This window comes from Hippocampus bargibanti, linkage group LG04 (assembly GCF_051943395.1).
Source record: "Hippocampus bargibanti isolate YZ-2025 linkage group LG04, ASM5194339v1, whole genome shotgun sequence".
Lineage (NCBI taxonomy): Eukaryota > Metazoa > Chordata > Actinopteri > Syngnathiformes > Syngnathidae > Hippocampus > Hippocampus bargibanti.
In genome coordinates, this window is record NC_142737.1 from 11,013,463 (window position 1) to 11,041,230 (window position 27,768).

The window sequence follows — 27,768 nt, forward strand, 5'->3', positions numbered from 1 at the left end:
ACTTACAATCAAATTCACCTTACGAACGACCGCTCGGAATGTATCTCGTTCACAAGGTGGGGAGCGTCTGTAATGTTGTCAATTTTAGATGAAAAATGCACTTTCAAGAAAATGATAGTGAAAGTGGGGGGAAAGTGGCGATGGGGAAATGTGCTTTTTATACAAATACGTCGTTTTGGGCTAAAAACAAAAAAAGCAAGATTGCTTTTCCAAGGAGCGAGCGCACACACGCACACACACGAAGAACACACACACACACACAACATTATGGTCAGTTTTTAAAACTTTTTTTATTTTTTTATTTTTTTTGGCTCATTTTTTAAATCATTTATATTATCTACAAAGTAAAAGTTTTAACTTAAAAGTTACATTAGGGTCAGGTGAGAGGTGGGTTGCCATAACCATCTTTTTTTGTCATAAATAAACACTGTTGTATTTTCCCTGTCGCTGGCTGTTTTTTTTAGTTTGGTTAGACACTTGTTGTCTTGGAGCAGCATCAGCGATACAACAGTAACATTAATACTGTTTGAAAATGGGTTGCTTTTTCCCCCCTCCACCCTGACACGGTGCAAACAGAGTTCCAGTTTAATTTCTTTCGTTCAAAGATTAGTTTTGTCTTAAGACAAATCACTGCATCACCAACCTGTTAACATTCTCTTATTGCCTTTTCTGGGGAAGACGGGAAAACGGGGAGGGAAGTGAATTGGGAACATGTCGGGCAAGGAGGGGGGGATGGAAAGAAAAAGGAAGAGGGCTCCTCATCCTCTTCATGAATGAAGTTTCTGCTCGTTGGCGCCATTTATTCGTCACCTACAGCTGCTGCTGGTGATGAGGCTGCACTGCAAACGCCATCGCGACAAACGTTAACGTGGCCCGACACCGACAGATGGATGACAATTGTTTTTTTGTGCAATATTTACCTTGCGGATGTGCCAGGTAGGAGAAGGGTGTGGTGGAAGAGACGGGGATGTGGTTGAGGGCTGTCTGCCCCATCTGCGGCTGAGGGCCACCCGGGGGGCCCTGGGGAGCCATCAGCATCATCGGGGGGTGCGCAGGCGGCGCGTGGTGAGAGGGCACCATGCCCGACTGCAAGTGCGCCTGCGACAAGGATAGTTTGGTCAGTTTCGGCTTTTCTGGCCCCGAGATGGCTTCAGTGAACTTGACAATATGGTATCTTACAATTACTTAGTGACGTTGTTGGCCCGGAGTGACAACTACAAGTTATGTGTTCTAAAGTATACAGTATTTTCCGGTGTATAAGGCGCACCCAAATGTCTTCATTGCATATCCTCAGCCTTGACTGTAGTAGCTTATATTGCAGTGTGCCTTGTACTGGGAAAACTTGTATCTATTTATATATTATATTTGGAAAACTTCATTCATTGAAGGTGCGCCTTAGGTTTTGGTTTTTCTTGCAGGCGGTGCTGATAAAGCGCTGGCCAGACCTCTAGCAATGTTTTTTTTCACTTCCACGAGGGGGCAGCATTTGTCTTTTTTCCCTGTTAGCGCTTTGTTACAGCTTCAACTGTTAATGTGCTATATAAATCAATACGCATGTATTGTATTTTGTACAGCCGCCCCCATTTCAAGCTCAAATAACTCCAGAGCCATATAACTAGGAATTAACTTTTTTTTCTGATAAAAGACGAGTGTCTAAGGTTTCTTCCGCTGCATTGCGTGTTTATGTAGTCCTAAAACTAAATATTCTGTGGGTACTGCAATTTGAGCGAAAATGACAAAAACCCTGGCACCAGAGTGGGCACATTTTTGCACATCGTCTGGCAGTGAATGAGTTAAAAGCATACACTGTGTTAATATATTTTTTTAAACCATCCAATTGAGAAAACCTGGTTGCATGTGCAAGCATATTGGGAAAAGCCTTGATTAAGCCTGTGTGTACTGTCTCAGGTGATCACTTTTATTTACAATATTAAAAAAATGACTTTTTGTTGTACAGGGGATCGGCCACCTTCATGGAAAATTTATGAAATGACATTGGTGTCCTTTCTTATTTTAGATATATCAACAAAAATTACCATTTGAACAGGGCTGCTCATATTTAATAAACAGTGATACCTTGGCTTACGAACTTAATTGGTTCCCAGACAGTGTGTAAGGTGAAAAGAGTGTATCCCAAAAATTAATTTCCCATAGGAAACCATTAAAATGAGAATATTCCGTTCCCAGGTACCATAAAACATAATTTTCTACTTTCTAAATTTCTAAGCCTTAAAACTACACAAAATATACTATATTTTATGTATAATAAATGTGCTATGGTATTATAATTAAAGAAATAAACTGTACTATATAATAAAGTCGTTTTATTTACCTTTGTGATGGTTGTTGATGGCTTGATGGAATGGAGTGGCCGGTTTCGTCAGCATTAAACACTTGATGAGGAACGTAAGCTTCTTCTTTCACCATCTTGAGGAATGATCCCTTGTAGGTGCTTTCTCTGCGATAATTGTATCTAGTTCCTCATCAATTGTGTTCTGTTTAGCTGGGTTGATAGCTTTTTGCATCAAGTGTACAGATGGATTGTGCAGGTTGTTTGTGGAGCCTGATTGATGGGATATTTTAACCTTGCAGTCTACACTCTGCACTATCAAAGTTGAAACTATCTCACTGTCGTCTGCCTATCTCTTTAATGTTTAAACCACCCCCGTCACTGCTGCGTTCTTGACCAATCACGTGGCTTTAACCAAAGACTGGGGGCGGGGAATAGAGGAGAAAAACAGTCGGCTGCCATTTTGTTGTTAGAAGAATGGACTCGTTCGCGAACGACACATCACTTATGAGGCAGCTCTGTGTACGAAAAAAGTTTGTATGCCAAGGTAAAATTGTCATCATTTTAACGTTCGTAAACCGGAAAGTTCGTAAGCCAAGGGGTTGGTAAACTGAGGTATCACTGTATTTACTTACAATCTGTAATTCATGGAGTATATATTTTTTGGTTGTTGCCGGGTGTGTTTTTGTTCTTACCTGCTGCACGTGGGCCATGTGGTTGGGGTTGTAGCCATGCTGCACCTGCTGCGGGTGGATGTAGACGGTCTGCTGGGCCGACGGAAAGGACGCCTGCGGGGACTGCGGGTTGGGGCCCGGCGTCATGGAAGGCGGCGTGGGGGCCAAAGCCGAGTACATGGGCTGCTGAGATTGGTTGGCCAGGTGGAGAGCCTGAGCGGCGGCGGCGGCAGCTGAGGGGGCAAGACGACGAGGTTAAAAGTCAAGCGAGCCGACGCAAAGGAGCTCTCGGAAGGGCACCAATGTAGTCACCCGCTGCCGCCTGAGGGTGCTGCACGGGGCTAGCAGCTGGGTGGGCGGGCGGTCCTCCGTGTTGAGGTGGGCCCCCTTGCTGCCCTTGGCCCGTGGGCGTGGCCGAGGGCTGAGGGTGCTGCGGGTGGGGGTGCAAGGTGGCGCTCGGGTGAGGGTACTGCTGGGGCATGGGGCCAGGAGACACTGAGGAGAGAAGCGGCGTGAGATGTCGCATCGCCAAGGTGCATTGTGGGATGCGGCCAGAAGGGGCGGGACTTACCATACATGGTGTGTGTCTGCTCTGGGTACTGAGTGGTGGAGGAAGACACCAGGCTGGGCTGGCCGTGGCCGTGCGGCGCCATCATGCGGGCACTGCCTTGCATGACAGGACTGAACACATGCTGCGCCTGGAACACAAATTCATGTTTTACTTTGAAGGGGTGGGGAAGGGTGCCATTCCGGAGAGCGACATTCACAAATTTGTTCGGGCCTGATTTTTCTTGCGGGGGTGCCGATAAAGCACTCGTCAGACCTCTGGCAATGTTTTTCCCTTCCATGAGGGGGCAGCATTTGAATTTTGTCCATGTTAGCACTTTGCTACAACTTTAGCCATTGTTATTGCTATAGAAATCAATATGTATTTATTTTGTACAGCCACCCCCAATTCAAGCTCAGATAACTCCAGACCACTGCTTCTTAACCTGGGTTTGATTGAACCCTAGGGGTTTGATGAGTCGGTCTCAGGGGTTCGACAAAGCCTCTGTATAGAGGGGAAGACACATGCGACTCAACATGTTCATTAGTTGACACACCCACTAGGCCATCACTTGCTGCAAACAATCACATGACATTGCTTGGCCAATCAGTGCTGTGGGAAATGTAGTTCGATTTGTAGTCAACATTTATACTTATCTTTTAATATATTGTTAACTTTTTCATGTTTTTAATACTGTACTTTTTTTCCTAGAATTTGTAAAAAAAAAAATCCCTATTTTTCACTCATGAAGGGTTCGGTGAATGTGCATATTTACTGGTTCGGTTCGCAACCTCTAAAAAGGTTACCACTGCTCCAGAGCCATATAATTTAGGAATGAACTTTTTTGGTTCCAGCTTCAGCTAAAGTTAAAGCGCTATCTAAACCAATATGTATGTATTGCATTGTATTTTGTAGTCGCCCCCATTTCAAGCTCAGATAACTCCAGATCTATATAATTTAGGAATTAGAAAAAAAAACGGTTTCTTACGGTGCATTGAATGTTTTGAGTTTCCTTAAGTGTTTTTGTTTCCTAACTGACATCAGAAAAACGTTTTATAGCATCTAAAAAAACACACAGGCTGATATTTTTAGTCAAATGCAAATCACCAATAAAAATGACTTTAAGTGTGCTAAAACTCCAACAAAATGAGCTGCGAATTGGAGATTTTCAGTCCCGCCCCCAGTTCGTGATGTCACGCCAGGACGTCTTGCTTTGCTCTAAAACAGGGGTGTCAAACTCATTTCGCATCGTGGGCCACATACGGCCTAGAGCACAGGTGTCAAGGTCAAGGCCCGCGGGCCAAATCTGGCCCGCCACATCATTTTTTTTCGGCCCGCGAAAGCAAATCAAACTTGTTAAATTCCATGATGATTGCTAAAATCTGACCCAAAATTTCATATTTTTGGATGTCAACCACAATAAAAGTCATTATTCTTGACTTCAGATTTGAAAACGAGTTATTCATTAATTTGCTGTGTGCTCGCTATGTAATATTTGAAGGGATTTAAACATTCTAATGGGTTCCCCAAATTCATAACGGCCCTCGAGAGGAAACTATAACTTCAATGTGGCCTGCGGCAAAAAATGACTTTGACACCCCTGGCCTAGAGAGATGTCAAGTGGGCCGGACCATTAAAATTATACCATACTCTGCTAAAAATAACAAAAATATAATGTCTTTCCTTTGTTTTGGTGTAAAGAAGCACAAGAACATTAGGAAAATATTGAAATTTAATGAACTATCCTTTTACAAAACATCTCACCTCATATTTCCTTAGACAAATGTGCAATTTACTTTTATCATTCACAAATATGCATTGCAACTGATCCCACTGTTGACTAGCTGTCACTTTCAGAATGTCATTTAAGTGCTTGTTTGTGAGCCTTGAACACATTTTTGTTTTATTGATATTCATCAACGAGAAAATTTGTTCACAAAGATAGGTTGTCCCAAACATGCACAAACTTTTAGCAGCCAGGCCTGTTAATTTTGGGTACCCTGGTAGTAGATACTGATAAAATCTGTCCAGACCTACAGAGACAAATCTTCTGTATCAATTCGAGCCGCCTGGACTCCAATGTAGCGCCCAGAAAATGCACAAGATGGCGCCAACGCTCCGTTGGAAATGGGCTGATTTGTCTGCTGGGAATTTGTGTCAACTTCTGTACGATGTTACCGCAATTGGTAGTCTTGGTGCAACACACAACGACTCACCATCACGTTATTTCTGTGTTTTCCTTCTAATTTCGCCATCAACACGGATCAACACGAAGTTTTCAGACCAAACAAAGTACCCAAAATGCATTGTGTGTCGCTTTCTCGGTCAGGGGCGTTCCAGACGTGACGTCACGTCAGGCATAGTCATCAACTCGAAAACAAGACTTCCTGAATATTCAGCGCGAGTCTTAAAATGTAAAATATAGCTATATTTGAGTGAAAATGACAAAAGCCCTAGACACATTTTTGTACATCTGGCAGTGGATGAGTTAAAAAAAATTGAACAGCCATTGTTTTCATCTGTCAACATTGTAGTTTAAAGACTCAGCATTGACTTTTTAGCCATGATAAGATGTACCCCCCCCCCCCCCCCCCCCCCCCCCCCCCCCTAAACAGACCTGAGACTGGTAGTGTGGCATCTGTTGAACCAGCTGCTGACTCGGAAACTGTTGCGGGCTGCATGTGAAGTACTGAGCGGAGTAAGCCGGACTCTGCGTGATGATCGGTGGCCCCGCCGCAGTGGCCGGGTGCATGAGGGTGGGCGTGCCCGGCGGGTGGTGCTGGTCCGACCTCTGCTGGGTCATGTTGGGCACTGTCCGAGGAAAAGAAGGTTGGACCGTGGAGTATTACACATGGGAAATTATTGCCTTGAGGAGGTGGGGTGATTATGTGTGACGAGGAGAGAAATCAGGCTGTTCTCACCTTTACCTGGTCGGTACGGTTTCGACTGGTTGACAGTCATGTGTGGCATCTGGACTTGGTACATCGCTGGAGACTGCATGAAAAGGATAAAAAAGTATTTTTTTAAGCAAATCACAATGGCAGGGAATTATTTTTATTTAACATTGCATTTATATGAACATTTTAGGAAAAAATAACAACAAAGGACATAATATATCAGACTGGAGGCTTAATCTTACCTGGATTTGCATGCATTCTCTATTTTTTTTCTCGCATTTTTAACTCATTCACTGTCATTCCAGAATTTATTCGGGAATTGAAAATATGACATGGACCGCCATTCCCGAGTTTTGGGTTTTCGTACGAGGGTGTGGGGGTAACCGATAAAGCGCTGGTCAGATGTATGTCAATGTTTTTTCCCTTTCCACGAGGTGCAGCATTTGCCTTTTGTATTGTATTTTGAACAGCCGCCTCATTTCAAGCTCATATAACTCCAGATCCATATAATTTAGGAATTTACTTTTTTCTCATGAAAGAATAGAGTCTAAGGTTTCTTACTCTTCATTGAATATTTACGCAGTCCTAAAACTCAATATTTCATGGGTGTTAGAATTTGAGTGAAAATGACAAAAACCCTGGTACTGGAGTGGTCAAAATTGTCCTCATCGTCTGGCAGTGAATGAGTTAATGATTGCAGCAGAAATAAAACTTTAGAAGAAATAGGAAAAGTAAAGTGGTAAGAGATGAATTGCAATAAGAAGTTGGCAAACCAACATCTGAATGCATTCAAATTGGCAAGCAGGCAAAACATCACAAAGGCTAATTGAGCTTTAACAAAACAAAAAAGTAACTAAAAGGATTTTAAAAGAAGAAAAATTTAGGAAAAAAATTTACAAACCTTCCATATTATGCTTTTCTAATGGAGCAAGAGAGATACAGAGAGGAGCGGGGGGAGGAAGGAGGGAGAAAAGGAAAAATGCGTTGTCTTTATATATGGTCTGATGTTGGATCACCAAGTTGTTCTTAAAGCAACACGAGATGAATCCATTTTACACTCCGGCGCAACATTCGTGTCAAAGGTCATGGTCAGGCTTGCTGCGATAAAAAATGCACATGTCTCACCTGTACTCCGGGACTAACTGGTGTGAGAGGATACATCTGGGGGAAGCACACGGGCTGGCCGTAGACAGTGGGAGGCTGCTGGACCAGGATGGAAGGGCTGGGCTGGCCCTGAGGTCGCGGCGGGGTCGGGGTGTTGGCTGGTTTGGGCTGTTGACACACGTGGGGTCGCGACACGGTCAGGCGTTCCGTTTCCGATTGCGGAGGTGACATTTTTTGCTCTCACCTGCGTGTTGAACCTTGGTTTGAACTCATTGGCGTTGGGGTTCAAAGTGGACTTTCGGACTTGACTGCGTGAAAGGAAAGCAGCAGATCAAGATTATGATTGGCATGATCAAACCGTTCCGACAGGGTCCATCAAACGGGCTCACTCACTCTTGCACCGCCTCCTTCTTGTCCTCCTTTTCTTCAAGCTTGGGCCCACCAAAATTAGACACGGCCGTCGTCTGGACCCCCTGCGAGGTCACGTCCAGCCCCGCCCTTTTCTGTTCCTGCCCTGAAGGTGACGGGGACAGTGTGGCAGGGCTACCAGGCGTACTCGTGTTGATGGCGCCTGTGGATGGGGTGGTGCCACCGCGGTCTTCGGGGCTCATTGAGGACGATTTGTCCATAGAGGCAAGATCGGTGGGCTTGTCTGCTGAGTCTCTTGTCGGCTTGGTGATCATGTGGTCGAAGGCAGGATCCGGGTTGGAACTTGACTGTAACTGTAGGATGAAAGAGCAGCAAAGGGTTTAAAGTGGCATGAAAAATAAAGGATGATTCGGCGGCACAAGAAAAGACAAACTCACCCTAAAATCTTCACTAAATTTCTTGAGATTGTCTATTTGTTTCCTGTGGTCAAGTGCCAACGAGGGAAGACCTGTGAGTGAAGGAAAAGATCATATTAGGGTAGGGCTTCCACAACCTTGATATAGTCAAGGTGCATAATTCCACGAGATAAATCGCACGTGACAGCAAAAATGTCATGAAAAGTACCGACGCTCTAATCCAAGGGTGTCAATCTAATTTTTTTGCCTAAATCCACATTGTAGTGGACAGTTTCCTTTCGAGGGCTGTTATGAATTTGGGGAAACCATTACAATGTTTCATCTACTCCACATGTTACCGTCTTTTCTGGTGTATAAGGCGCACCCAAAGCCTTGCTTTTCTAGAAAAGATGACCTTACGCCTGATACGCCGGTGTGCCTTATATGTGAAGTCATATTGAGCCACAACAGGTTTCGCAAATACTGTCAGTAGCCACTGACTCCATTTTCCCCATCGAAGAAGTCGTGCGTAATGTCAACCTCTGTAGCAACTTATGTGATGTGCCTTATATTTGGATAAGTTTTATATATTGACGTGTTTGAAAATACACCATTCATTGCAGGTTCGTCTTATACACCGGAAAATAAGGTACATATAGAGCGGACAACAAATTCACTCATTCAATGCCAGACATGCAAAAATGTGTCCACTCCAGTGCCAGGGTTTTTGTCATTTTCAATCAAATTGCAGGACCCACAGAATATTAAATTTTAGGACGACATAAACATTCAATACAGCGTTAGAAACCGTAGACTGTTTTCTTTCATCAGAAAAAAAAATTAATTCCTAAGTTATATGGTTCTGGAGTTATTTGAGGATGAAATGGGGGTGGCTGTCCAAAATACAATGCATTACATACATATTGGTTTATATAGCGCTTTAACAACAACTGAAGCTCTAACAAAGCGCTAACATGGAAAAAAGGGAAATGCTACCCCCTCGTGAAAGGATACACACATTGCCAGAAGTCTGGCCAGCACTTTATTGGCAAAATCCGAAAAAAAAAATCTGGAATGGCGCTCTACATTATACTTTCAATTCCCGAATAGATTTGGGAATCGCATTGAAAGAGTTCATGAACAACTGGTTTTAAAATCTGAAGTCAATAAGGCTGTGATTGTGGTTTAGATGGGACAATTTGGAATTTTGGTACAGACTTTAGCAAGCATCATGGAATTTCACAAGTTCGATTTGCTTTCACGGGCCGAATAAAATGATGTGGCGGGCTAGATTTGGCCCCCGGGCTTTCACTTTGATAGCTGTGCTCCAATCTCAATTTACTCACAAACGTACTTGAAATGAGTTCTTTATTTAGTTTGACCTAAAGCAGTTTTTGTCTTTTATGAATGGCAATTGCTGAATTGCTCATGTAGCTTCAACAGTAGCCAAAATGGAACGGTATAGTGCCACTTAGCAGTTTTTTTTGACGACGATACTAGTGCAGCGTGTTCTACCGGAAACAAATTCCTTGTGTGTTCTACATACTTGGCAATAAAGATGATTCTGATTCTGATTCTGACCAAAATCACAAATTTTGTTTCAGGGTCAAAAGACTCTGAAAGATTGCTGACTACCTTTACACACTGGTCTGCTGATATTGGAAGAACTGTCCTTCATGCTGTCTTTGTTGGCTTTGGGGGACGTTTGTCTCGTCTCCTGGACACGACTTTCTTTACCTGTAACAGACTTCCACGTTACCGTCCGTACGTGATGAAACAGTTGTGACAGTTGCCTCACTTGTAGCCTTACCATCTCCTGACAGGGAGGCTACCATGTTGGTGGCGGGGCTCGGAGCGCTCGGGGCGGAAGCTGACGTTGGCGCGGCAAAAGACTCAGCGGGAGCTGTTCCTGTCTGAGGCAGAGAGGCGGAGGAAGGGGAGGCTCCGCCCATATTGTTCTGACGTGGGGAGCGAGGTCTGTGGGCTGGTGAGGAGAAGATATTTTTGTGTGCAATTCTGCAACATCACACAGTTAGCCTTTTAGCATCATGGCTGATGACGCCAAACGTTTACCTCCACTGACGACAGAAGACCAGGTTCCTCCCGAGGAGTTGCCTCTGTTGGACGGAGCCGCTGGGGCGTCGCCGGGCGTTGTGTGAGAAATGAGATCCACCACCGGCGGCATCCCAGTGGTCCGGCTGGGTGGGATCCTATGAGCACGGGGCGTCCTCTGCGATTTCGGAGACATCCGCGGTGGGCCTATGAGGACAGAAGACAGAAAATGTTTGAAAGAAGAGCCCAAGGGGAAGGAGGGTCAGCGGGGGTCACACCGGGATGTGTTGGGACATGCAGAGAAGTGATTGAATCACACGCCAACACAGCAAACGTCTTAAACCGCAGCCAGGTGAACAGAAAATGGAACGTGGTGGGGCTGGGGGCTAAAAGTCAGGGGCTATGGAACAGATTTGCTAACAAGCAGAGTTGTGCAGCTTGTGAGGTAGTGACCCTTGAGGACTGACAGAACTGGGGCAGAAAATAAATTCACAAAGCAGGTACACTGGTCATTTCGTAGACGACTTGCTCCAGGGGTTTATTGACAAGTTTTTTTGTTTATTTTTTTTTATAACTTGCAATGTTCAGAAATATCCATTTAGTTACACATGCCAGAAACTTGCTGCATTGATTTGTCATTGCAGAAGCATCAGTATCCATGTGTTGGAAAGACACATCTCTTTTGTGGAACATATTCATTAAAAAAAAAAAAAAAGTCATTTTTCTTAAATAAATGCTACCTAGGAGATGACCTTCACATTTGTGTAAGGCGTATCATATTTTCTGATGTATAAGGCACACCCAAAAGCCTTCATTTTGTTCCAAAGCGCCTTATACGCAGGGGCGCCTTATATGTGAAGTAATAATGAGCCACAACAGGTCTCATAGTCACCGACTCCATTACCCCCTGTAGAAGAAGTCGTGCGTAACCCAAGCCTCTAAAGTAGCATCTTATAATGTGGTGGGTCTTATATTTAGAAAACTTTTATTTCTATATTAAATTTGGAAAACTTTTTTTCATTATTTGAAGGTGTACGTTATAGTCCGGTGTGCCTTATACATGGAAAAAGTTTGAAAATGCACCATTCATTGGTGGTGCGCCTTATATACCGGAAAATATGGTACTACATTACAGTGTGGTGTGCTAAAATGTAGATTGCAGAGGAAACGCAATTTAGTTAAGACCAACTTTCAAGTAGTTAAGACTCACACACTGGTGAAAAATAAGGCTTATACTCCGGTGCGCCTTATACACCGGAAAATACGGTAATATAGGTCAAGTGTTGCTTGTGTCTACCCCTTTCAAAAATGCCTAAACCCACCAATGTTCAATCACACTAGACCTGAGCAAAACAAAATGTTGACAGCAGTTCGTTCACTGGTTGTCATGTCTTTTTTATAATGATACTAGTGCAGCGTATTCTACCGAAGACAAATTCCTTGTGTGTTCTACAGACTTGGCCAATAAAGATTATTCCGATTAAGAATTTGAAGATATGCTATGGGTCACTGTGGGTAAGACCAATCCATCCACCTTCAACTCATGCCTTTACGGAGGTCGACACCACGCTGGTGTGGGTACCTTCTGAAGACATGCGTTTGGGCAGAGTGGAGGCCGGCGACAAACACCCGTGGAGGGGAAAGGGAGATGAAGATGAGGAGGACGACGAGGTGGTAAAAGAGGGGTGGGATGAATGAGATGGAGGCCTGGAAGGTCGAGAGGGGGGCCTGGAGGGTGGCCTGGTGGGCGTGATGGCCCGAGGAGGCAGGGAGGAAGGACCTGACTGGTAACGAGGAAGGGGGCGGGAGGAAGGAGACGGACAGGGTGAGGGCCAATGAGATGAACCTAAAAGAGGGAAGGGAAAAATGATCAAGGATGACACACTGCGAGGAGCTATTCAAATGGAAAAAAAAAAAAGAGTCGTGCAAGAACCTAAAAGGCGCCTGCGATCATTAACGCGAAATAGAAAAATGAGTCTTTAAAAAACATAACACATCGAAAATAGGAATCCCCTTTGTGACAAAGTTTCATTCCTATTGCGGTGACATAACAGGAATATATAAACAAGTTAGAAATTGGCGTAATTCAACTTAAACTAATGCAATCATAAAGCCCTAAATGAAAATTGTAGCTTCAAGTCACCAACCGTGTCTTGCAATCAACACAACAGATGTCTTGCTGCCAAGAAACAGGTGTTTGATCCATGCAGCAAATTATCAACTGTGCTTTAAGCAGGTCAAAATGTTTCACTGAAGGCGAGACACTTAAAACACAGGTGTCAAACTCAAGGCCCGAGGGCACAGATCTGGCCAGCCAGATCATTTCATGTGGCCCGCAAAATCAGCTCAAACATGGCATCTTCCACAAAATACACCAAACGCTGTCCAAAAGCAGCTCTGACATAAAATATAATGTAGCGACTGTTCAGACGACAGAGCAAAGACAAGCGGTGGGCAATCAGTAACGCCTCCACTGGGGGGAAATTAAATGAAAGGTTCATGTCACCGCCGACTAGTGTGCCAAGTTCACAGTCTAAAATGACCAACAACGCCTGAGCATCGACTCAAAAAAAAATACACAAAAGGGGAAATTAGTTAACAGTTGTATTTTAGAATCCACAAATAAATAAAGGTACTTCCGGCATATACAAATACAGACGCTCACCAAATTACGAACATTCGAGTTATGACATTACAGTACATACGAACATTTTTGCGGGTATAGTATTATCGAAAAATGTTCGGACAGAGATGCTGTAAGTTAGATTTTGTATTGCGCACCTTTTTCCAGCCGAGCTCGCTTACGATTGGCTGTGTAGACTACAGTATGTGGGCGGGGAGGAAATCCTTCTTCCCAGTTGACGCTCCAGGACGCGATGCATAACAAAAAGCGATGGCTGCTGGCACATCATTCAGTAATGACGTGCCAGCAGCTTCAGTAATGTCTAACTGAAGACCCAAGGATATACATTATGTCGTTTTACTACAGTCGGTGTGAATTTATTTTACGACTGTTGGAGCATCTGTGTTTTATACTTCCCCGTTCAGTGTTTGACTTAAACATATATTCCATACAAAATATAACACTGAAGCAACTTACGATCAAATTCACCTTACGAACGACCGCTGGGAACGTATCTCGTTCGTAAGGTGGGGAGCGTCTGCATAAGCAAATAAAAAATTAAGAAGGGTGGGAATGATTCATATCTTCTCGGTTTGATGTTTTCTGACGCTGTTGTGTAAAGCAATTCATTGCGCAATGTCTATAACCTTTAAATGTCATAATTACAATACATTTTTAGTATGACAAGCAGTACTATTTTATAAAAGTGAAAAAAATGGGGGAAAAAAATGGGAGAAAAAAAGAATGGCAGTATCGGCTCATGCTCTTGTGATGTATTCTTACGGCACTGCACAAACTAGGTCCATTATGTAACATGTAATGGTGTAACTTCATACGTCAGAGGATTTTAAACCACTGTATTATGTTAATTATTTCAATTATTGTTTTTATTGTTTCTATTATTTGTATTATTTGTATTATTTTTATTACTTTTATTACAGTGAATATGATAGCATTAAAAAAGTAATAAATCATTCATTTAATGGGTGAACATCTTTTTATTCATTTTAATTTTGTATGACAAACTTATGGTGCTAAATGAGAACGGAAAACAGGTGGGAAAAGCTGACCTGAAAACATGTCAGCCATTTTGTAAAGAAAACGCTGCATCACGGGTGTGTGTGAGCCGGACCGTCCGTACCTCCGTTCACCACCCTCTGGTCGCCCCCCGGGCTTTGATTGTAGTCATGCAGTCCCACGCGAGGAGCCGACGGCCCGGCTGAATTCGGTGTCAGACGTGGGGAATTCTGACGTCCTGACCCCCATGACATGGCCTCCCTGTTTCTCTGACCCGGTGGGATGTATTTGTTCTCCCTGCACACAGACACAATCAATACGATGCTGCTTGGGCTCGGCGGCGGACCTGTCACCATGTGAAGTAAGTATCACCTGCTTAACGTGTGCATCTCTCTTTCACCTCTCACCACCGCGGTGAATTTCTCCTCTTCTGAGCGCTCGTCGTTCTCGAGGGCCGCACGGGCCTTGTATGTAGAGCTGGATTCTATCTCCTCGGCCAGTTGGGCGGCCCGTGCTTCCCTCTTGAGAAACTCCTCGGAGTTGTCGCGCTCAAGCGGGACTCTGGCAAACAAAAGCAGGTTAGGATACAGAAATAGTTTGACATGTATAGTGCCGCAGTTGCGTTGCTTAAGTTTTCAAGAATAATAAACACTTCAACCTATTTCACCCAAAAATGTGGAGGTTGGGGGCCGGATCAAAGGGGAAATATTTTTGGGGGGGATGAGTTGAGACAACAAATCTTTTTGGAAAAAAAACCTAGACTTTAATATGTGTGAGTGATGTGCATCCATTGAAGGGTTGATGCAAAGGACAAATGTTTTTCCTTGGTGGAGGTCTTTGCTCAAATGCCACAGTGGATTTTTAGGTCATGAGTAAATTGAGTAAAAATGTAAATCTAATTTCTAATTTTGTCATCTCCAAAATAAAATGTTATATTAAGTCATTCACTGCCAGATTATGTGCTAAAGGGGTTTTGTCATTTTCACTCAAATTGCAGCAACCACGGAATATTGAGTTTGAGGACTACATAAACATTCAATGCAACAAACCTCAGACTCTCTTCTTTCATCAGGAAAAAAGTGAATTCCTAAGTTATAACTTGGGTCTGGAGTTATGAGCTCAAAATGGGGGCAGCTGCTCAAAATACAATTGATTACATATTGATTTATATAGCGCTTTATATAAAAATACATATTGATTTATATAGCGCTTTAACAACAGCTGAAGCTGTAACAAAGCGCTAACAAGGACAAAAGGCAAATGCTGCCGCCTCGTGGAAGGGCAAAAACATTGCCAGAAGTCTGACCAGCGCTTTATCGGCACACCCCGCAAGAAAAACCAAAACCCGAACAAATTCGGGAATGGCGCTCCACGTCACAATTTTAAAATCCCGAATAAATTCAGGAATGGCAGCGAATTAGTTAAAAAAATATAAAATGTCTTACTCTATGTAAGAAATATTTGTCATTATTTCCAATAATAAATACATTTTAAAATATGATTTAATTAATTTTAAAAATTGTTTTTTTAAGTAACAATTTTAGGGGAAAATATATAGGACTTGATCATTTAATATGGGTGGGTTAAACAACGGCACTGCAAGACATAGCTCTGACCACCGTTTTATTTATACGGTGAAATTGAACTATTACACGACTTAAATGACTGAAACTTTGCATCATCCGCTGCTCACCCACAGAAAAACTTAAGCTGTGACTGTCAAGTGTCCTTGAGAGTTTATACATTAAATTTTTTGTATTATTATTCTTATTATTATTAGTAGTAGTAGTAGTAGTAGCAGTAGTAGTATTAGAATTATGATTATCAACATCAAAGACTGAAAAAGACCACTCAAAAAAGGAAAGTGAAATGGAACAAGAGGTGTCTACATGGACAGGGCATTCTTACGTATAGGTGGACAGGCTGCTGTCATATGTAGACAAGACCCCATACTTCTCCTCGTTGTACTTGAACATGTCATTGGGGTCCCACCCATTTGACTACAACAAGAAAGAGGTTGTTTCGTTTATTTTATTTTATGCAAATGCAATGCCTTCATCGGCTTTCTTATTTCTTACCACATCAGTATCCAAAGACTCAAGACTGTCAGAATTGTGGGTCTCGCCGCCATCCCACGGCTCGAGATCTTTTTCTTTGTGCTCGCCATTGATCCTGCCGCTCACTGCAGCGTCTGTGAAGTTATCGGAGACGCGCAAGGATACGCCTTTATGCTCTGCAAACACACAAACAGGCAAGGAAATTGTATGCTTACAGCTTGTTAACAAAAAAAAAAGAACCCACACATGCCTTGAAGATTTTTGAGAAGGAAATTAAAGTCACAACTACTTGTAACCATTCACAAAAATATGATGTCCTGTTTATCAAATCACCTAACAAACCCATGCAATGAGTGGTTATCATTGAAGCAAAAAAATATATATCACGGTTGTCACTCGATTAAACTGATCAATAAAAACCCCAATTAAAAAAAAGACGTCTGTTAAAAGTAGCTGCCACCAGTGGATGTAATAAAGCACATCAGCCACATTACTTAAATTGGCACTGTGCTAATCGGAGTAATGAGTAATCGGAGTTAGCAGAGTTCGCCAATATTTTGTGACTGCTGTCCATCAAACAAGTTAAAGTTGCACACACAAGGTGGGGAGAGTTTGGGGTGCGGGGGGGCAGGTGAAGCGGGCATGCATTTAGACTGCGGTCAATCAGACGGATCAATAAGGAGCTCGATTGTTAGCGAGTCATTTCATTTTCTTGTGTTTTCAAAGTGAGTTTACAACTGGTTACATGATTAGTCTGGGACTACAAACTAACACAATGATGGAAGCATTAGTCTAAGATGGACTGATGATCAATCCTTTGCAAGAGTCTACCGTGAAAGCTGAATGGTACGACCTGCCTGCCTGATCTTCCCATGAAAGCAACAACACAAAGCTCAACTACAGTGGAACCTCTTCAGTGGAACAGAAAAATCTTAAGGAATCAGAGCAGTTTAAAAGTTATTCAAATTTTGTCATTGTCACTCAAATTGCAGGACTCGCAGAATATTGACTTTTAGGACTACATTCAATGCAGTGTAAGAAAACTTAAGACTATCTTCTTTCATCATAAAATAATACTTAATTCCTAGTTATATGGGTCTGGAGTTATCTGACCTTGAAATGGGTGTGGCTTTACAAAATACAATACATACATATTGATTTATTAGATTGGATTAGTGCTTTAACAACAGCTGAAGCTTTAACAAAGCGCTAACATGGAGAAAAGACTAATGCTGCCCCCTTGTGGAAGAGAAAAACATCACCAGAGGTCTGATCAATGCTTTATCAGCAGCCCCGCAAGAAAAACCACATCCCGAACAAATTCGGGAATGGCGCTCCATGTCATATTTCCAATTCCCGAAAAAATTCGGGGATGGCAGTGAATGAGTTAAGGCCTTTGTAAAATATGTAACCAGTAAAGGAGTGTCAAAAGCTAATCCAAAAGCTGCTAAATGCTGATGATCTGCTTTAATTTTTATTCAAGTAATTGATGCGTATACACAAGCAAAAAAATAGACGTTTTCACAAGCAGATAAAATGTTTAGAATTTACCTTATAAACTGCAACCACACCACAAACTCTGACCCCCAAAACAGTTAAATATCACTGCAAACACATTTTTTATTCAGTTAAAGATTAAAAAAGGCTTTTATGTGATTTGACCTGGGGGTGCAAGCAAAGAATCTCCATAACATCCATAAACATCCCAAATTAAACTAAGCTCCTCCCTGACACCCAGTTTCTTTTGGTGTGGCGCATTACTTCTGACCTACTGAGAAATTATTATCTAGACAAGGTTTGGTGGACATCTTTTGGGGGGAAAGGCACAAAAACAAGTGGGTGGGTTTTGGATCCACATCGAAAGTAAACATGGTACTGATGAAAAGTGAACTAAGAATATGCGGAGGAATTTGTTGTATTGACCACAAGTGACATAAATTTAAGTGTGTGGGAATATATATATATATATACCCCCTAAATTGGTACTAAATTGGGGTCAATTTAGTAAGTATTGGTCAGTTGATTTTGGAGGTTCCACTGTTTTTGATTGGCATTTTTTTCAAGCCGCAGAAAACCTTGAAAGAATCTGCATCCGGATTACAAGAAGCAGCACGAGAAATTGCAACGGATTTGATTTTTAATTTTAAGACAATTTGCAGGACAGAAAGGGGAGAGAGAAGTAAAAACAAACATGTTACCTGTGTCGGAGGAAACTATAATGTTGGAGGGTAAAAGACAAGTTACAAAAGTGTCAGAAGATGGGGAGGATGAAAGAGTAATAAACTACATCCTGCACATTTCTTTGTACAGCTAAATTCAAAGGCTCATACACAGGAACATAAAAAAATCAATGTTGGCAATGATGCTGTTCCACATGAAAGATTGTGTATATCAACACGTTAAGAAACACTGACGTCATAATCAGACCCCCTTCACACACACCACACGGTCGCACCTGGTCATTTTTAGACGAAACCGTGGCGCACACAGTGGATATATCTCAAAGCAGAATTGTATAGATCAGAATGAATTCGATGGCATCGTTCAGTCTTTATTGAGTGCCTTCGCTTCGGACTAATCGATGAATCGCATTCGTCCCTACTTGGTCATTAAAACACACAGATTAATACAGTGTCGTCGGCTGTATGCACTGACCCACTCAGTTGTGTGGTTGTTTGTGAGCAAATGCAAAATGACAAAGTCACCTTCTCGCAGTGTGAATGCTTCACGAGTTCTTATATCATCAAGGTCGAGTGTATGTGCAAACCCAATTAAAAACGTAATTAAATCATTCACTGCCATTCACGAATTTATCTGGGTTTTGTTTTTTCTTGTTTGGGTGTGATAAAGCGCGGGCCATGGCCTCTGGAAATGTATTTTCCTTTCCACAAGGGGGCAGCATTTCCCTTTTTTGTTAGCGTTTTGTTACAGCTTCAGCTGTTGTTAAAACACTATACAGACCAATATGTATGTATTGCATTGAATTTTGGACAGCCGCCCTCATTTCAAGCTCATTCAAATCCAGACCCATATCATTTAGGAATTCTTTTCTGATGAAAGAAGAGAGTCTAAGGTTTCTAATGATGTATTGAATGTTTATGTAGTCCTAAAACTCAATATTCTGTGGGTCCTGGAATTCGAGTGACAATGACAAAACCCCTGGCACTGGATTGGACACATTTTAGCATGTGTGGCAATGAATGAGTTAAATACAAGCTGAAGATGATTTGCCAACAGTTGCATTCCGTGAAATTGGGTTGATATACAAATAATGTTGATGAGTAAGAAATATTTGCCATACCTTTCCGAGCAAAGTTAAGGTCAACGTCTTTAAAAGAAACAGCAACAACATCGGAAGCCTTGAAGACGATGCTCTCCATAATGTCCTCTTTCTTGGGGGCTGCGCTCAGTTCGGGACTCTTCCTGTGGGCTGCGTCCAACACCAGGTCACACTGGGGGAAAAAAAGTAACATATTTTCCGGTGTATAAAGCACACTGGAGTATAAGGCACACCCCCAATGAATTGTGATTTTTTAAACCTTTTCCATATATAAGGTGCACCGGACTACAAAGCGCACCTTCAATGAATGAAAAATGTTTTCCAAATATAATAGATAAATACAGTAAAGTCTCGTTATATCGATATCGGATATATCGATAGTCCCGGTTATATCGATACTATTTCTGTGCACGCACGGAGAAAATTACATGCAAACAGGGTCGGATATATCGATAGTCCCGGTTATATCGATACTATTTCTGTGCACGCACGGAGAAAATTACATGCAAACAGGGTCGGATATATCGATAGTCCCGGTTATATCGATATTTTTTGGGACTCCCTTGAATATCGATATAACGAGACTTTACTGTATATAAACGTTTTCCAAATATAAGGCACACCACATTATAAGGTGCTACAGTAGAGGGTGGGACTACGCACGACTTGGAGAAATGGCGCATCAGATTATAAAGTGCAGGGTCATCTTTTGAAGAAAATCACGGCTTTTGAATGCGCCTTATACACCGGAAAATACGGTACAATAAAAACATCCAATACCCTAATTAGATTTACACTTTGTAAACCATTGATCTTATTGTTTCAAATCCGAAACTATGTTTTCAGCACATGATTAAGGGCTAATACACTATGCAGAAAACTATGTCAAATTTGCTTAAATTACAATAAACACGTCTGCTCTCAATTGACGTTACATGAGGAAAAAAATCACTCCCTTAGACTTTTTGTGGCATTTTCGGATTTGCTTTGTTTGGTCAAAAAAAATATTTTCGGTTGTAATCCAAGACGTAAAAATCTTACGTTTTCTGGTTGAGAACAGAGACATTTGAAAACTGAGGTAAGACTGTATTTGTTCATTTGGTGCAACATACCAGCAACGTGGTAAGAAGGCCAACATTAGAATAAATGCGCACCAATGCCTTGTCCCGTTTTTAATTTGGAGTTGTTCATGATACGTGAGGTGACCGACTGATTGGCGAGGCTCCTGGTTTAACTGATAACATGATAAGCTTGTCAGCCATCATGACCATTGTTCCCCAAATGGGTAAATTGCATCACTAACTATTGTCACAACATTCAATTATCATCGTACTGCATCAAAAAAAACAAAAGTGCAGACTGAAAGGAGTGGACTTTGTCATCCCCACCTCTGAAGTCAGCCTCGACGACAACAGACTTACCTCTGGACCGTAAGTCTTGAATACTCCTTCATAAACGGCTCCATTTTTCACCTTCAGTTCACACTTGGTTCCCTGTAATCATTATTCATGTTTTCACTCGGGTGAAGAGTCGTTCATTCACACACTCAAAGTCAATTTGCATGCTCCAAAGACACGTTCAAAAACCATCTGCTGTGAAACGCCCCGCTGATTGATCAATGCGCATTGTGTTACATACAGCAAGCAGCTGCCTAAGCAAATCACCCGGGCTTTTGTTTATTGCTGTGTGGACATTTTCAGTCAAACTAGTTTGACTCAATCATTTTGAGTAATCACAAGTGACACAATGTTATCTGGAATTGCTGCCATTACTGCTGTGTCAAGGTCACACCCGATTCTGCAAAGCGCAATGTGGTTATTTGGACGGGGAACATACCACAACTGATGTCAAGACGTGAACCATCCTCATGTTTGCATACACGCCGTTGAAAATGACCTGCAAAGGAAAGAAACACAGTTATACGTTTACAAGTTTAATTCAATCCCTAAAGATTTTTTCCTTATGGGAATGAATTTTAAATAGGGACGATCATGCTTTTTTTAGGCACACACTTCTAAGTCCGACAGTGTAATTAGTTCTTCTCGAATTAATGTAGAAATATGCATCAATGTGTATATGATATGTGGATGATTCCACAAAATTTGACCACCACAGACACCCCACAAAAAATAAGTCCGAGTATGTGTTTTTATAAAGGAATTGTATTTTGAAAGGCGCTTAGAAATAAAATGTATTATTATTCGTAGTATTATTATTATGTGAAAATCTAAAACAGGAAAAAAAATAATCTGGTTTAAGAAAGAGGAACTATTGGAAGTACTGTTGTAGTCATGTGTCAGGTATAGAGTATGCCTTAAAGGACAACCGACGTCTCCGGACAAGTTGTGTCCATAATTTGTAAAATGGCTTCAAATGACTTCGACTGAGTGTATTTTAAAAAGATTCCACCGCATATAGCTATATTTTACGTTTTAAGACTCGCGCTGAATATTCAGGAAGTCTTGTTTTTCAGTTGGTGACGAGTCCGTACGTGACGTCACTAAAGGAACGCCCCCTGACCGAAAAAAAGACACATTGTAGCAGTCCTTCCATCACGTCAATGTATTTTGCTGTATTGTTTGGTCTGAAAACCTTGCGTTGCGCCCAAAAGCCGCCAGAAGAGGGTGTCCAAGCTCCATATAAGGAATTTATCAGCCTGTGGAACCGGAGGTGGCCACAGGAGGTCGCCATTTTGTCCCTCTTTTCTGATGATCGTTTCTCCCCAATGTTGCCTCAAAATGGCACGGAATAAATTCTTTAATCAATTGCAAACATGTATGCTTTCCTCTTCAGAACTATTTGAATCATATTCATAACTGGAGGTATAACAAGAAAGCATATTCTCCGAATCTGAAGCCATTGTTTTGATTCTCAAGCAATGCAAGACGTCTTGGCGTGACGTCACAAACTGGGGGCAGGACTTTCTGAAAATTCCCAATTTGCAGCTCAATTTTTTTGCAGATTTTGGACACTTTAATTCATTTTTATTGGTGTTTAGCATTTGAATAAAAATATCATACTGCGTGTTTTGGCTATTTTAGATGCTATAAAACGTTTTTCTGATGTCAGTTAAGAAACAAAAAAGTGACGTTGGTTGTCCAACGTCCGAGTGCAGAAAATACAGTACTTGATTTGCCTCATTTTATTTTTACTGTATTCAAGATTAAGAAAATCTGAAGCTACCTTGCAACGTTTTTTGCCTTGCAAAATCCCACTATAAGAAAAGAAATCAAGAAACTGCAAATAAAAAGTCTGACCTTACAGCACCTTGTTTGAGTTTGTTATGTGTTCTATTGTTTACTCCCATGTTAATCTGATCCTTCCGATGAATCACATATTTTGACCCCACCATATTGGACTCATTAGCAGAAGAACTGACAACATCAAAGAGCATCACAACCCACAAGATCGCACGAATCAAAGTGATACTTACCGCTGAAGGACCTTTACCACTGTGTCTTCCCCTGGATAATCAAAGTAACACAAATGACAAACATTCGTTCTTACGCTTTACAAGCAAAGTGGAGCGATCAAAGTGTTTCCGTTAAAGGAGGGACAGAAATTCCAGGACACCGACATGTGGCTCGCTAACCAAGATTAAAGCAGTGTAGACCGCACGAGTATACACAAATGCAATTAATCCAGTTCTCCTAAAAGCATGGGATACATGAACGAAACATCCATCCATTATCCGAGCCGCTAATCCTCACGAGAGTTGTGGAACGTGCTGGAGTCCATCCACTGTGAGACTAATAAAGGAAAATCCAATCCAAACCAATCCCAGCCGTCTTCGGGCAATAGGCGGGGTACACCGTGAACTGGTCGCCAGCCAATCGCAGGGCACATATTGACAAACAACCGTCCATGCTCACACTCACACCCAGTGACAATTTGGGGTGTTCAATCGGAATGTTTTTGGAATATGCGAAGAAATCGGAGTACATCAGTGTAATCATCAATCACCAGATCAAATACTGACAGACTTCTCAGTCTGTTTTGCTGAATACTGACAGAAACATGCCCGCCTCTATCGCATAAGTTTGTTTGTGGGGTTGAATAAAAGCTGAATTGCTTCCATGACTATGTACGAAAAGCTTTTGATTCATGTACAGTAGGTGTCCTTCTGCACCATAGAGGTATAATCTGCCTATGAACCTAGATCAGGGGTCGGGAAGCTTTTTGACTAAGAGAGCCATAAAAGTAAAATATTTAGAAATGTTTTTCAGCAAGAGCCACACGCACGCGCGCACATACAAACGCTCGTGTGCGCGCGCGCACATACAAACGCTCGCGTCGCGCACACACACACACGCGCGGCCACTTTTCAACAAAATATCAGAATGTATTATTTAAAATAACTTTGTGATAGTTCTCACCGTTAACATGGATGGTTTTCTGTTCCTCGTGTTTGGTAAAAATCCAGGAAAACGATCGGAATGAAATTCAATTTGCCGGTCCAGAGGCGAAGTTACTGCTAGCTAGCCTGCACACGGCTCATAAGCTTCCACACTTGCTATCTGCAATCTACTTCTCGCAGAAGTATGTTGATGCTAACGTTAACATCGGGCTTGTTAAAATGTCACTGACTGTTCGACTGTTTCATCGATGGTATTGTTTCATTGCAAATTAGAATCAGAACATTTTCTCTCCTCTAATGCTCCGGTGCCTTCACGCTGAAATGCACAAGTTGGGCTCATTTAAAGGGGCGTTTACCTATTTCAACATGACGGCCACTATCATCCAATCAACATGGCGCTTTCGGCCATTCTAGGTCTGTGTCATCCAATCAAAATTGCGCTTTCCGCCAACTGCAGCCCCAACGGGAAATGAACGGCGAAAAAAAACGACAATACGTATTATAATATGTAATATTTATCGGCGAGTCATATGCAATAATCAAAAGAGCCATATATGGCTCGCGAGCCATAGGTTCCCGACCCCTGACCTAGATTAAAGAGGAGAAGAAACAGACGACAACAGGAGCAGGAGTTAAAATAACATGACCGACTGACGATGACGGTTTCGTTCGGCTTGGGGAAAAAAAAATTGAGTGATGACGAACTGGCAAAATTTTGGAAATGGCCCACCTCTGCTCAGTCAGCAAATCAGCATGCATAGACGGCAAGAGGAAAGGGAAGGGATAAGTCTTCATTCTACAAACCAACGGGGAGGATTCCGTCGTGTGACTAAGTCGTGGGAACACAACTTTGATTTCAAATATGGAGCAATGGCTTATCTAATTGCAAGACGCAAGATCACATGCCCGGCCTGGAACTTATACAAAGTTTGACAAGATTGATGTCTATTAAAATAACATTAATTTGTGTTTCGATGAAAAGGTTTCTTTAGCCGTCATCTGTACTTCTTTGAAGGTGTCGGAGGGTTCGCTTCTCATCCAAGAGGCTTCGTCAGCTAACTAAAATTTTGCTGGTAGCTCTGGCCCTATATATATATATCCCTACTGTCCAGAAGTAGCAGACAGACCTCAGACAGACCTCTGCTCTGATAGGTCCCTGCTCTAAGGTTGGGGGGAGCCGAGGACTATTTCCTGAGGCGGATTACTTCTATTGTCCTGACTAATTATGGTCTACGACTGGCCTGATTGCCCCGTATGCTCTGGTATCACCTCACATTAGCATTATTAAGCCTATGTGGTAACAATCAACAATAAGACGTGTTGTAAGCACGATTCAAATTAAACTTCACACCACCATGCGATTACGTGAAGGGTTTTGCTGTTTTATAAAAATAGCTTCTTTTACTGCCCTTTCGAACCATCTATATTCTTTCACTAAGATTTTAACCACAGTTGTCAAATGAGTGGTTGCTAGCTTTTAGGTGCATGTGTACTGCAGATTGAGGCCCATTAGTATTATCCCTGCAATGTTAATAAAGTCTTTTTTGGAGAATTTGTTTAGTCTGGCCAATGTATTGCTCTTTACAAGCTTCATTTTTACAATGTATCGAATGAACTACATTACTTTTTTTTTTTCATTTGGCAGCCTATCTTTTGGATACCCTAATTTTTGTCTTAAAGTGTTTATCGGTTTGAAATAAGTAGGAATTTTGTGTTGCCAAAGGACCCTCTGTAGTTTTTCAGAAACCCCTGTAATGTACGGTACTGCTACTGCTCTCCTTTTTGTATCTTCAGGATTTTTGGTTTCATTCACTGTTCTTTTTTTGACATTTGTTAAACGACCACTGAGGGTAACCGATGTATTAGTTTGTGTTCAGAAATGGTGTCTGTTCATAGATTGTTCATAGCAAATTTGCAATATGATTGCATTTCCCGTTTGTTTTTTTACCCATATAGCCCACACCCTCCTCCATCATGCACCTTTACCCATTTTGTAATCTTGAATTAAAATCCATTGTATACTTAGTCGAGTTCAGGAAGCGACCTTGAATGCCCTTTTACTTTGTTTTAAATGGATTATATTGTTATAATCACACCCTAAAATAAACACTCATTGCTTGTGTCCTTAAATGCACCTTTCACGTGTATCAGGCACTGACATATTATTGTGACGGCCTAGAATAGGCCTCATTCAATAAGTATGTCATTGGATGCACATTCATCAATCAGTGAAATTTGTTGATTTCTTAAACTGGAGTAACAGCTTAAATGCACCTTCTACATTTATCATGTCCTAGAATGCACCTTATTGAGCTACTGGAATGTGGCCAGGCCTCAAATATTAATCAATAGACGTTCGCTATCATTAAATATCTTTAAGTGGAAAATTTAAGCTTCGTTTTCCACTAATATCAACTCGTATAAATCTACAGATGTACAAATAAATGGCCTCCTATGCCATGGTGTGCGTTTAAATGTAGGGGGAAAATGTAAAGCGGCCTCAATGGAAAGCTGCGCAGTGAACAAACAGGGCGTATTGAGCCGGTGAGTGTGAGAAGAAGCCGAGATGACATGAATGTATGTAGCTGACAAGCTATGCGATCACATGATCCTTGGGCATCGTGTTTAAAAGTCACACGTGAAGGACATGATGATTTCACACGAGAGGGGCGACGTCAAGGTTGACAGACATCTTACTCGACCATTTCTTCACCAACACGCGCACACAGACCCCCGGCTCTAGTTGGTGTAATTGAAGGACAAAAATACCAATCTGGCATCGGTCGACATGAATGATAATGGTCGTACTCGAGTCAAATCGTGCGTTCAGGCAAACGAGTGATTAGCGAGGCCGGGGCGTTCAGTTACATTCCTGCCAAGATGCTAATATGCGTAAAGGAAACCATCCAAAAGGAGCAGTATGCAAGCATGCCGGGACGGGAGTGTTTGAAAACACATTAATTAAATCGAAATTGTGACGTTAATTGTGCACTACGTAGGGCGAACGGGCAGGCCGCGTTAGCTCGGAGGCTTTCTGGGTGACCATCACGTCGCAAGGCCCTCACACTCGTTTCCCCAATCAAAAATAAGCACAAGAAAGGCATGTCATCTCTAAATAACGACGCCACACTCAAAGAAATGCAAACACATCGATAAATCGGAACAATGTACAAGAATCCGTCGTTGTATTTACTCACTTCGTTGAATGATTGAAATTTGCACTGACCTGCCCAGATTCTGTCTTCCCCCGCCGCTTCCTCCGGCACCAGCGGCGTTGCCACCGCCGGGCTTGCTGCGATTTCCACCGGCCTTCATTGACATGCCGAGCCCATAAAAAACGGCGTTTTACAATGACCAGCTTGGCACCGCAAATTCTCTTGACGACGACGACGAGACAACTGTGTGCGTATGTGTTTGTGGTGGTTGGTTTTGTGATTGTTAGCCCCCGCCGTTAGCACAGTACCGAGCTCTAGTGGCTAGCAGGCTAATGTCAACGTGCCTGTCTTGAAGATGCTATGCTAACTAGGTAGCGGGGCTAGGCGAGCCCAATTAGCACCCTGTACAATTGCTTTTAAAAGAAATGGGAAACAACGCGACTTAAAAAAAGACAGCACTTGAAAACGGCTCTGCTGAAATAAATCCTGGCGTTCAACCTCTTGCCAACGTTATGCGTTAATCCGAACGAAATGATTTTGTAATCTGAAATTAGATTTTTAGTGCTGTCTCGGGTTGTTTCCGTTGCTAACATCGAAAAGACCAAAACAGTCTGAAAGGGGACAAAAAAATAGCGGAGGGATATTTGACATGCGGAGCGGCATTTGGCTTCCGATCCAACAGAAATAAATAACCGGGCCACATTTAACGACAACTCACGGCTATCGCGAACGGACCGCAAAAGGCCATTTTAAATCAATTAAACACGGAAATACTGGAAGTATTTGAAACAAACGCGCAACTTAATGGAACTATTTTCAGGAAGTCCTCCAAGGCTGTGTTGCGGCATCCACGTGAGCCGGCGAACACACCGCATACACATGCGCCTCTATTGTACCGTAATTAATACGCAACATGCATATCAACAACAGCATTAGAAATTATTAAATGTC

The 27,768-nt window shown here is 42.1% G+C and overlaps 1 protein-coding gene across 5 annotated transcripts; it reads right to left on the reverse strand.

Annotated features, from left to right (window-relative positions):
* Positions 1-265: 265 nt before the first annotated feature.
* On the reverse strand, positions 266-27,229 carry atxn2 (ataxin 2). Of its 5 annotated transcripts, XM_088993979.1 has the most exons (26): positions 26,889-27,229; positions 22,739-22,769; positions 21,142-21,201; positions 20,727-20,798; positions 19,327-19,477; positions 18,224-18,238; positions 16,047-16,201; positions 15,877-15,968; positions 14,341-14,529; positions 14,093-14,265; positions 11,911-12,174; positions 10,350-10,535; positions 10,087-10,260; positions 9,912-10,013; positions 8,319-8,389; positions 7,906-8,234; positions 7,757-7,820; positions 7,534-7,680; positions 7,310-7,327; positions 6,433-6,505; positions 6,129-6,322; positions 3,536-3,662; positions 3,277-3,459; positions 2,986-3,197; positions 921-1,098; positions 266-839 (listed from the first exon to the last, which is right to left on the reverse strand). In XM_088993979.1, exons 1-26 carry the CDS (start codon positions 26,981-26,983, stop codon positions 811-813), a joined length of 3,384 nt encoding a protein of 1,127 aa, XP_088850105.1. In that variant the 5' UTR covers positions 26,984-27,229; the 3' UTR covers positions 266-810. The 5 variants fall into 5 exon arrangements, with proteins under 5 accessions (XP_088850105.1, XP_088850108.1, XP_088850106.1 ...); XM_088993982.1 differs by lacking the exon at positions 22,739-22,769; XM_088993980.1 differs by lacking the exon at positions 18,224-18,238.
* Between the last annotated feature and the right edge of the window lie 539 nt (positions 27,230-27,768).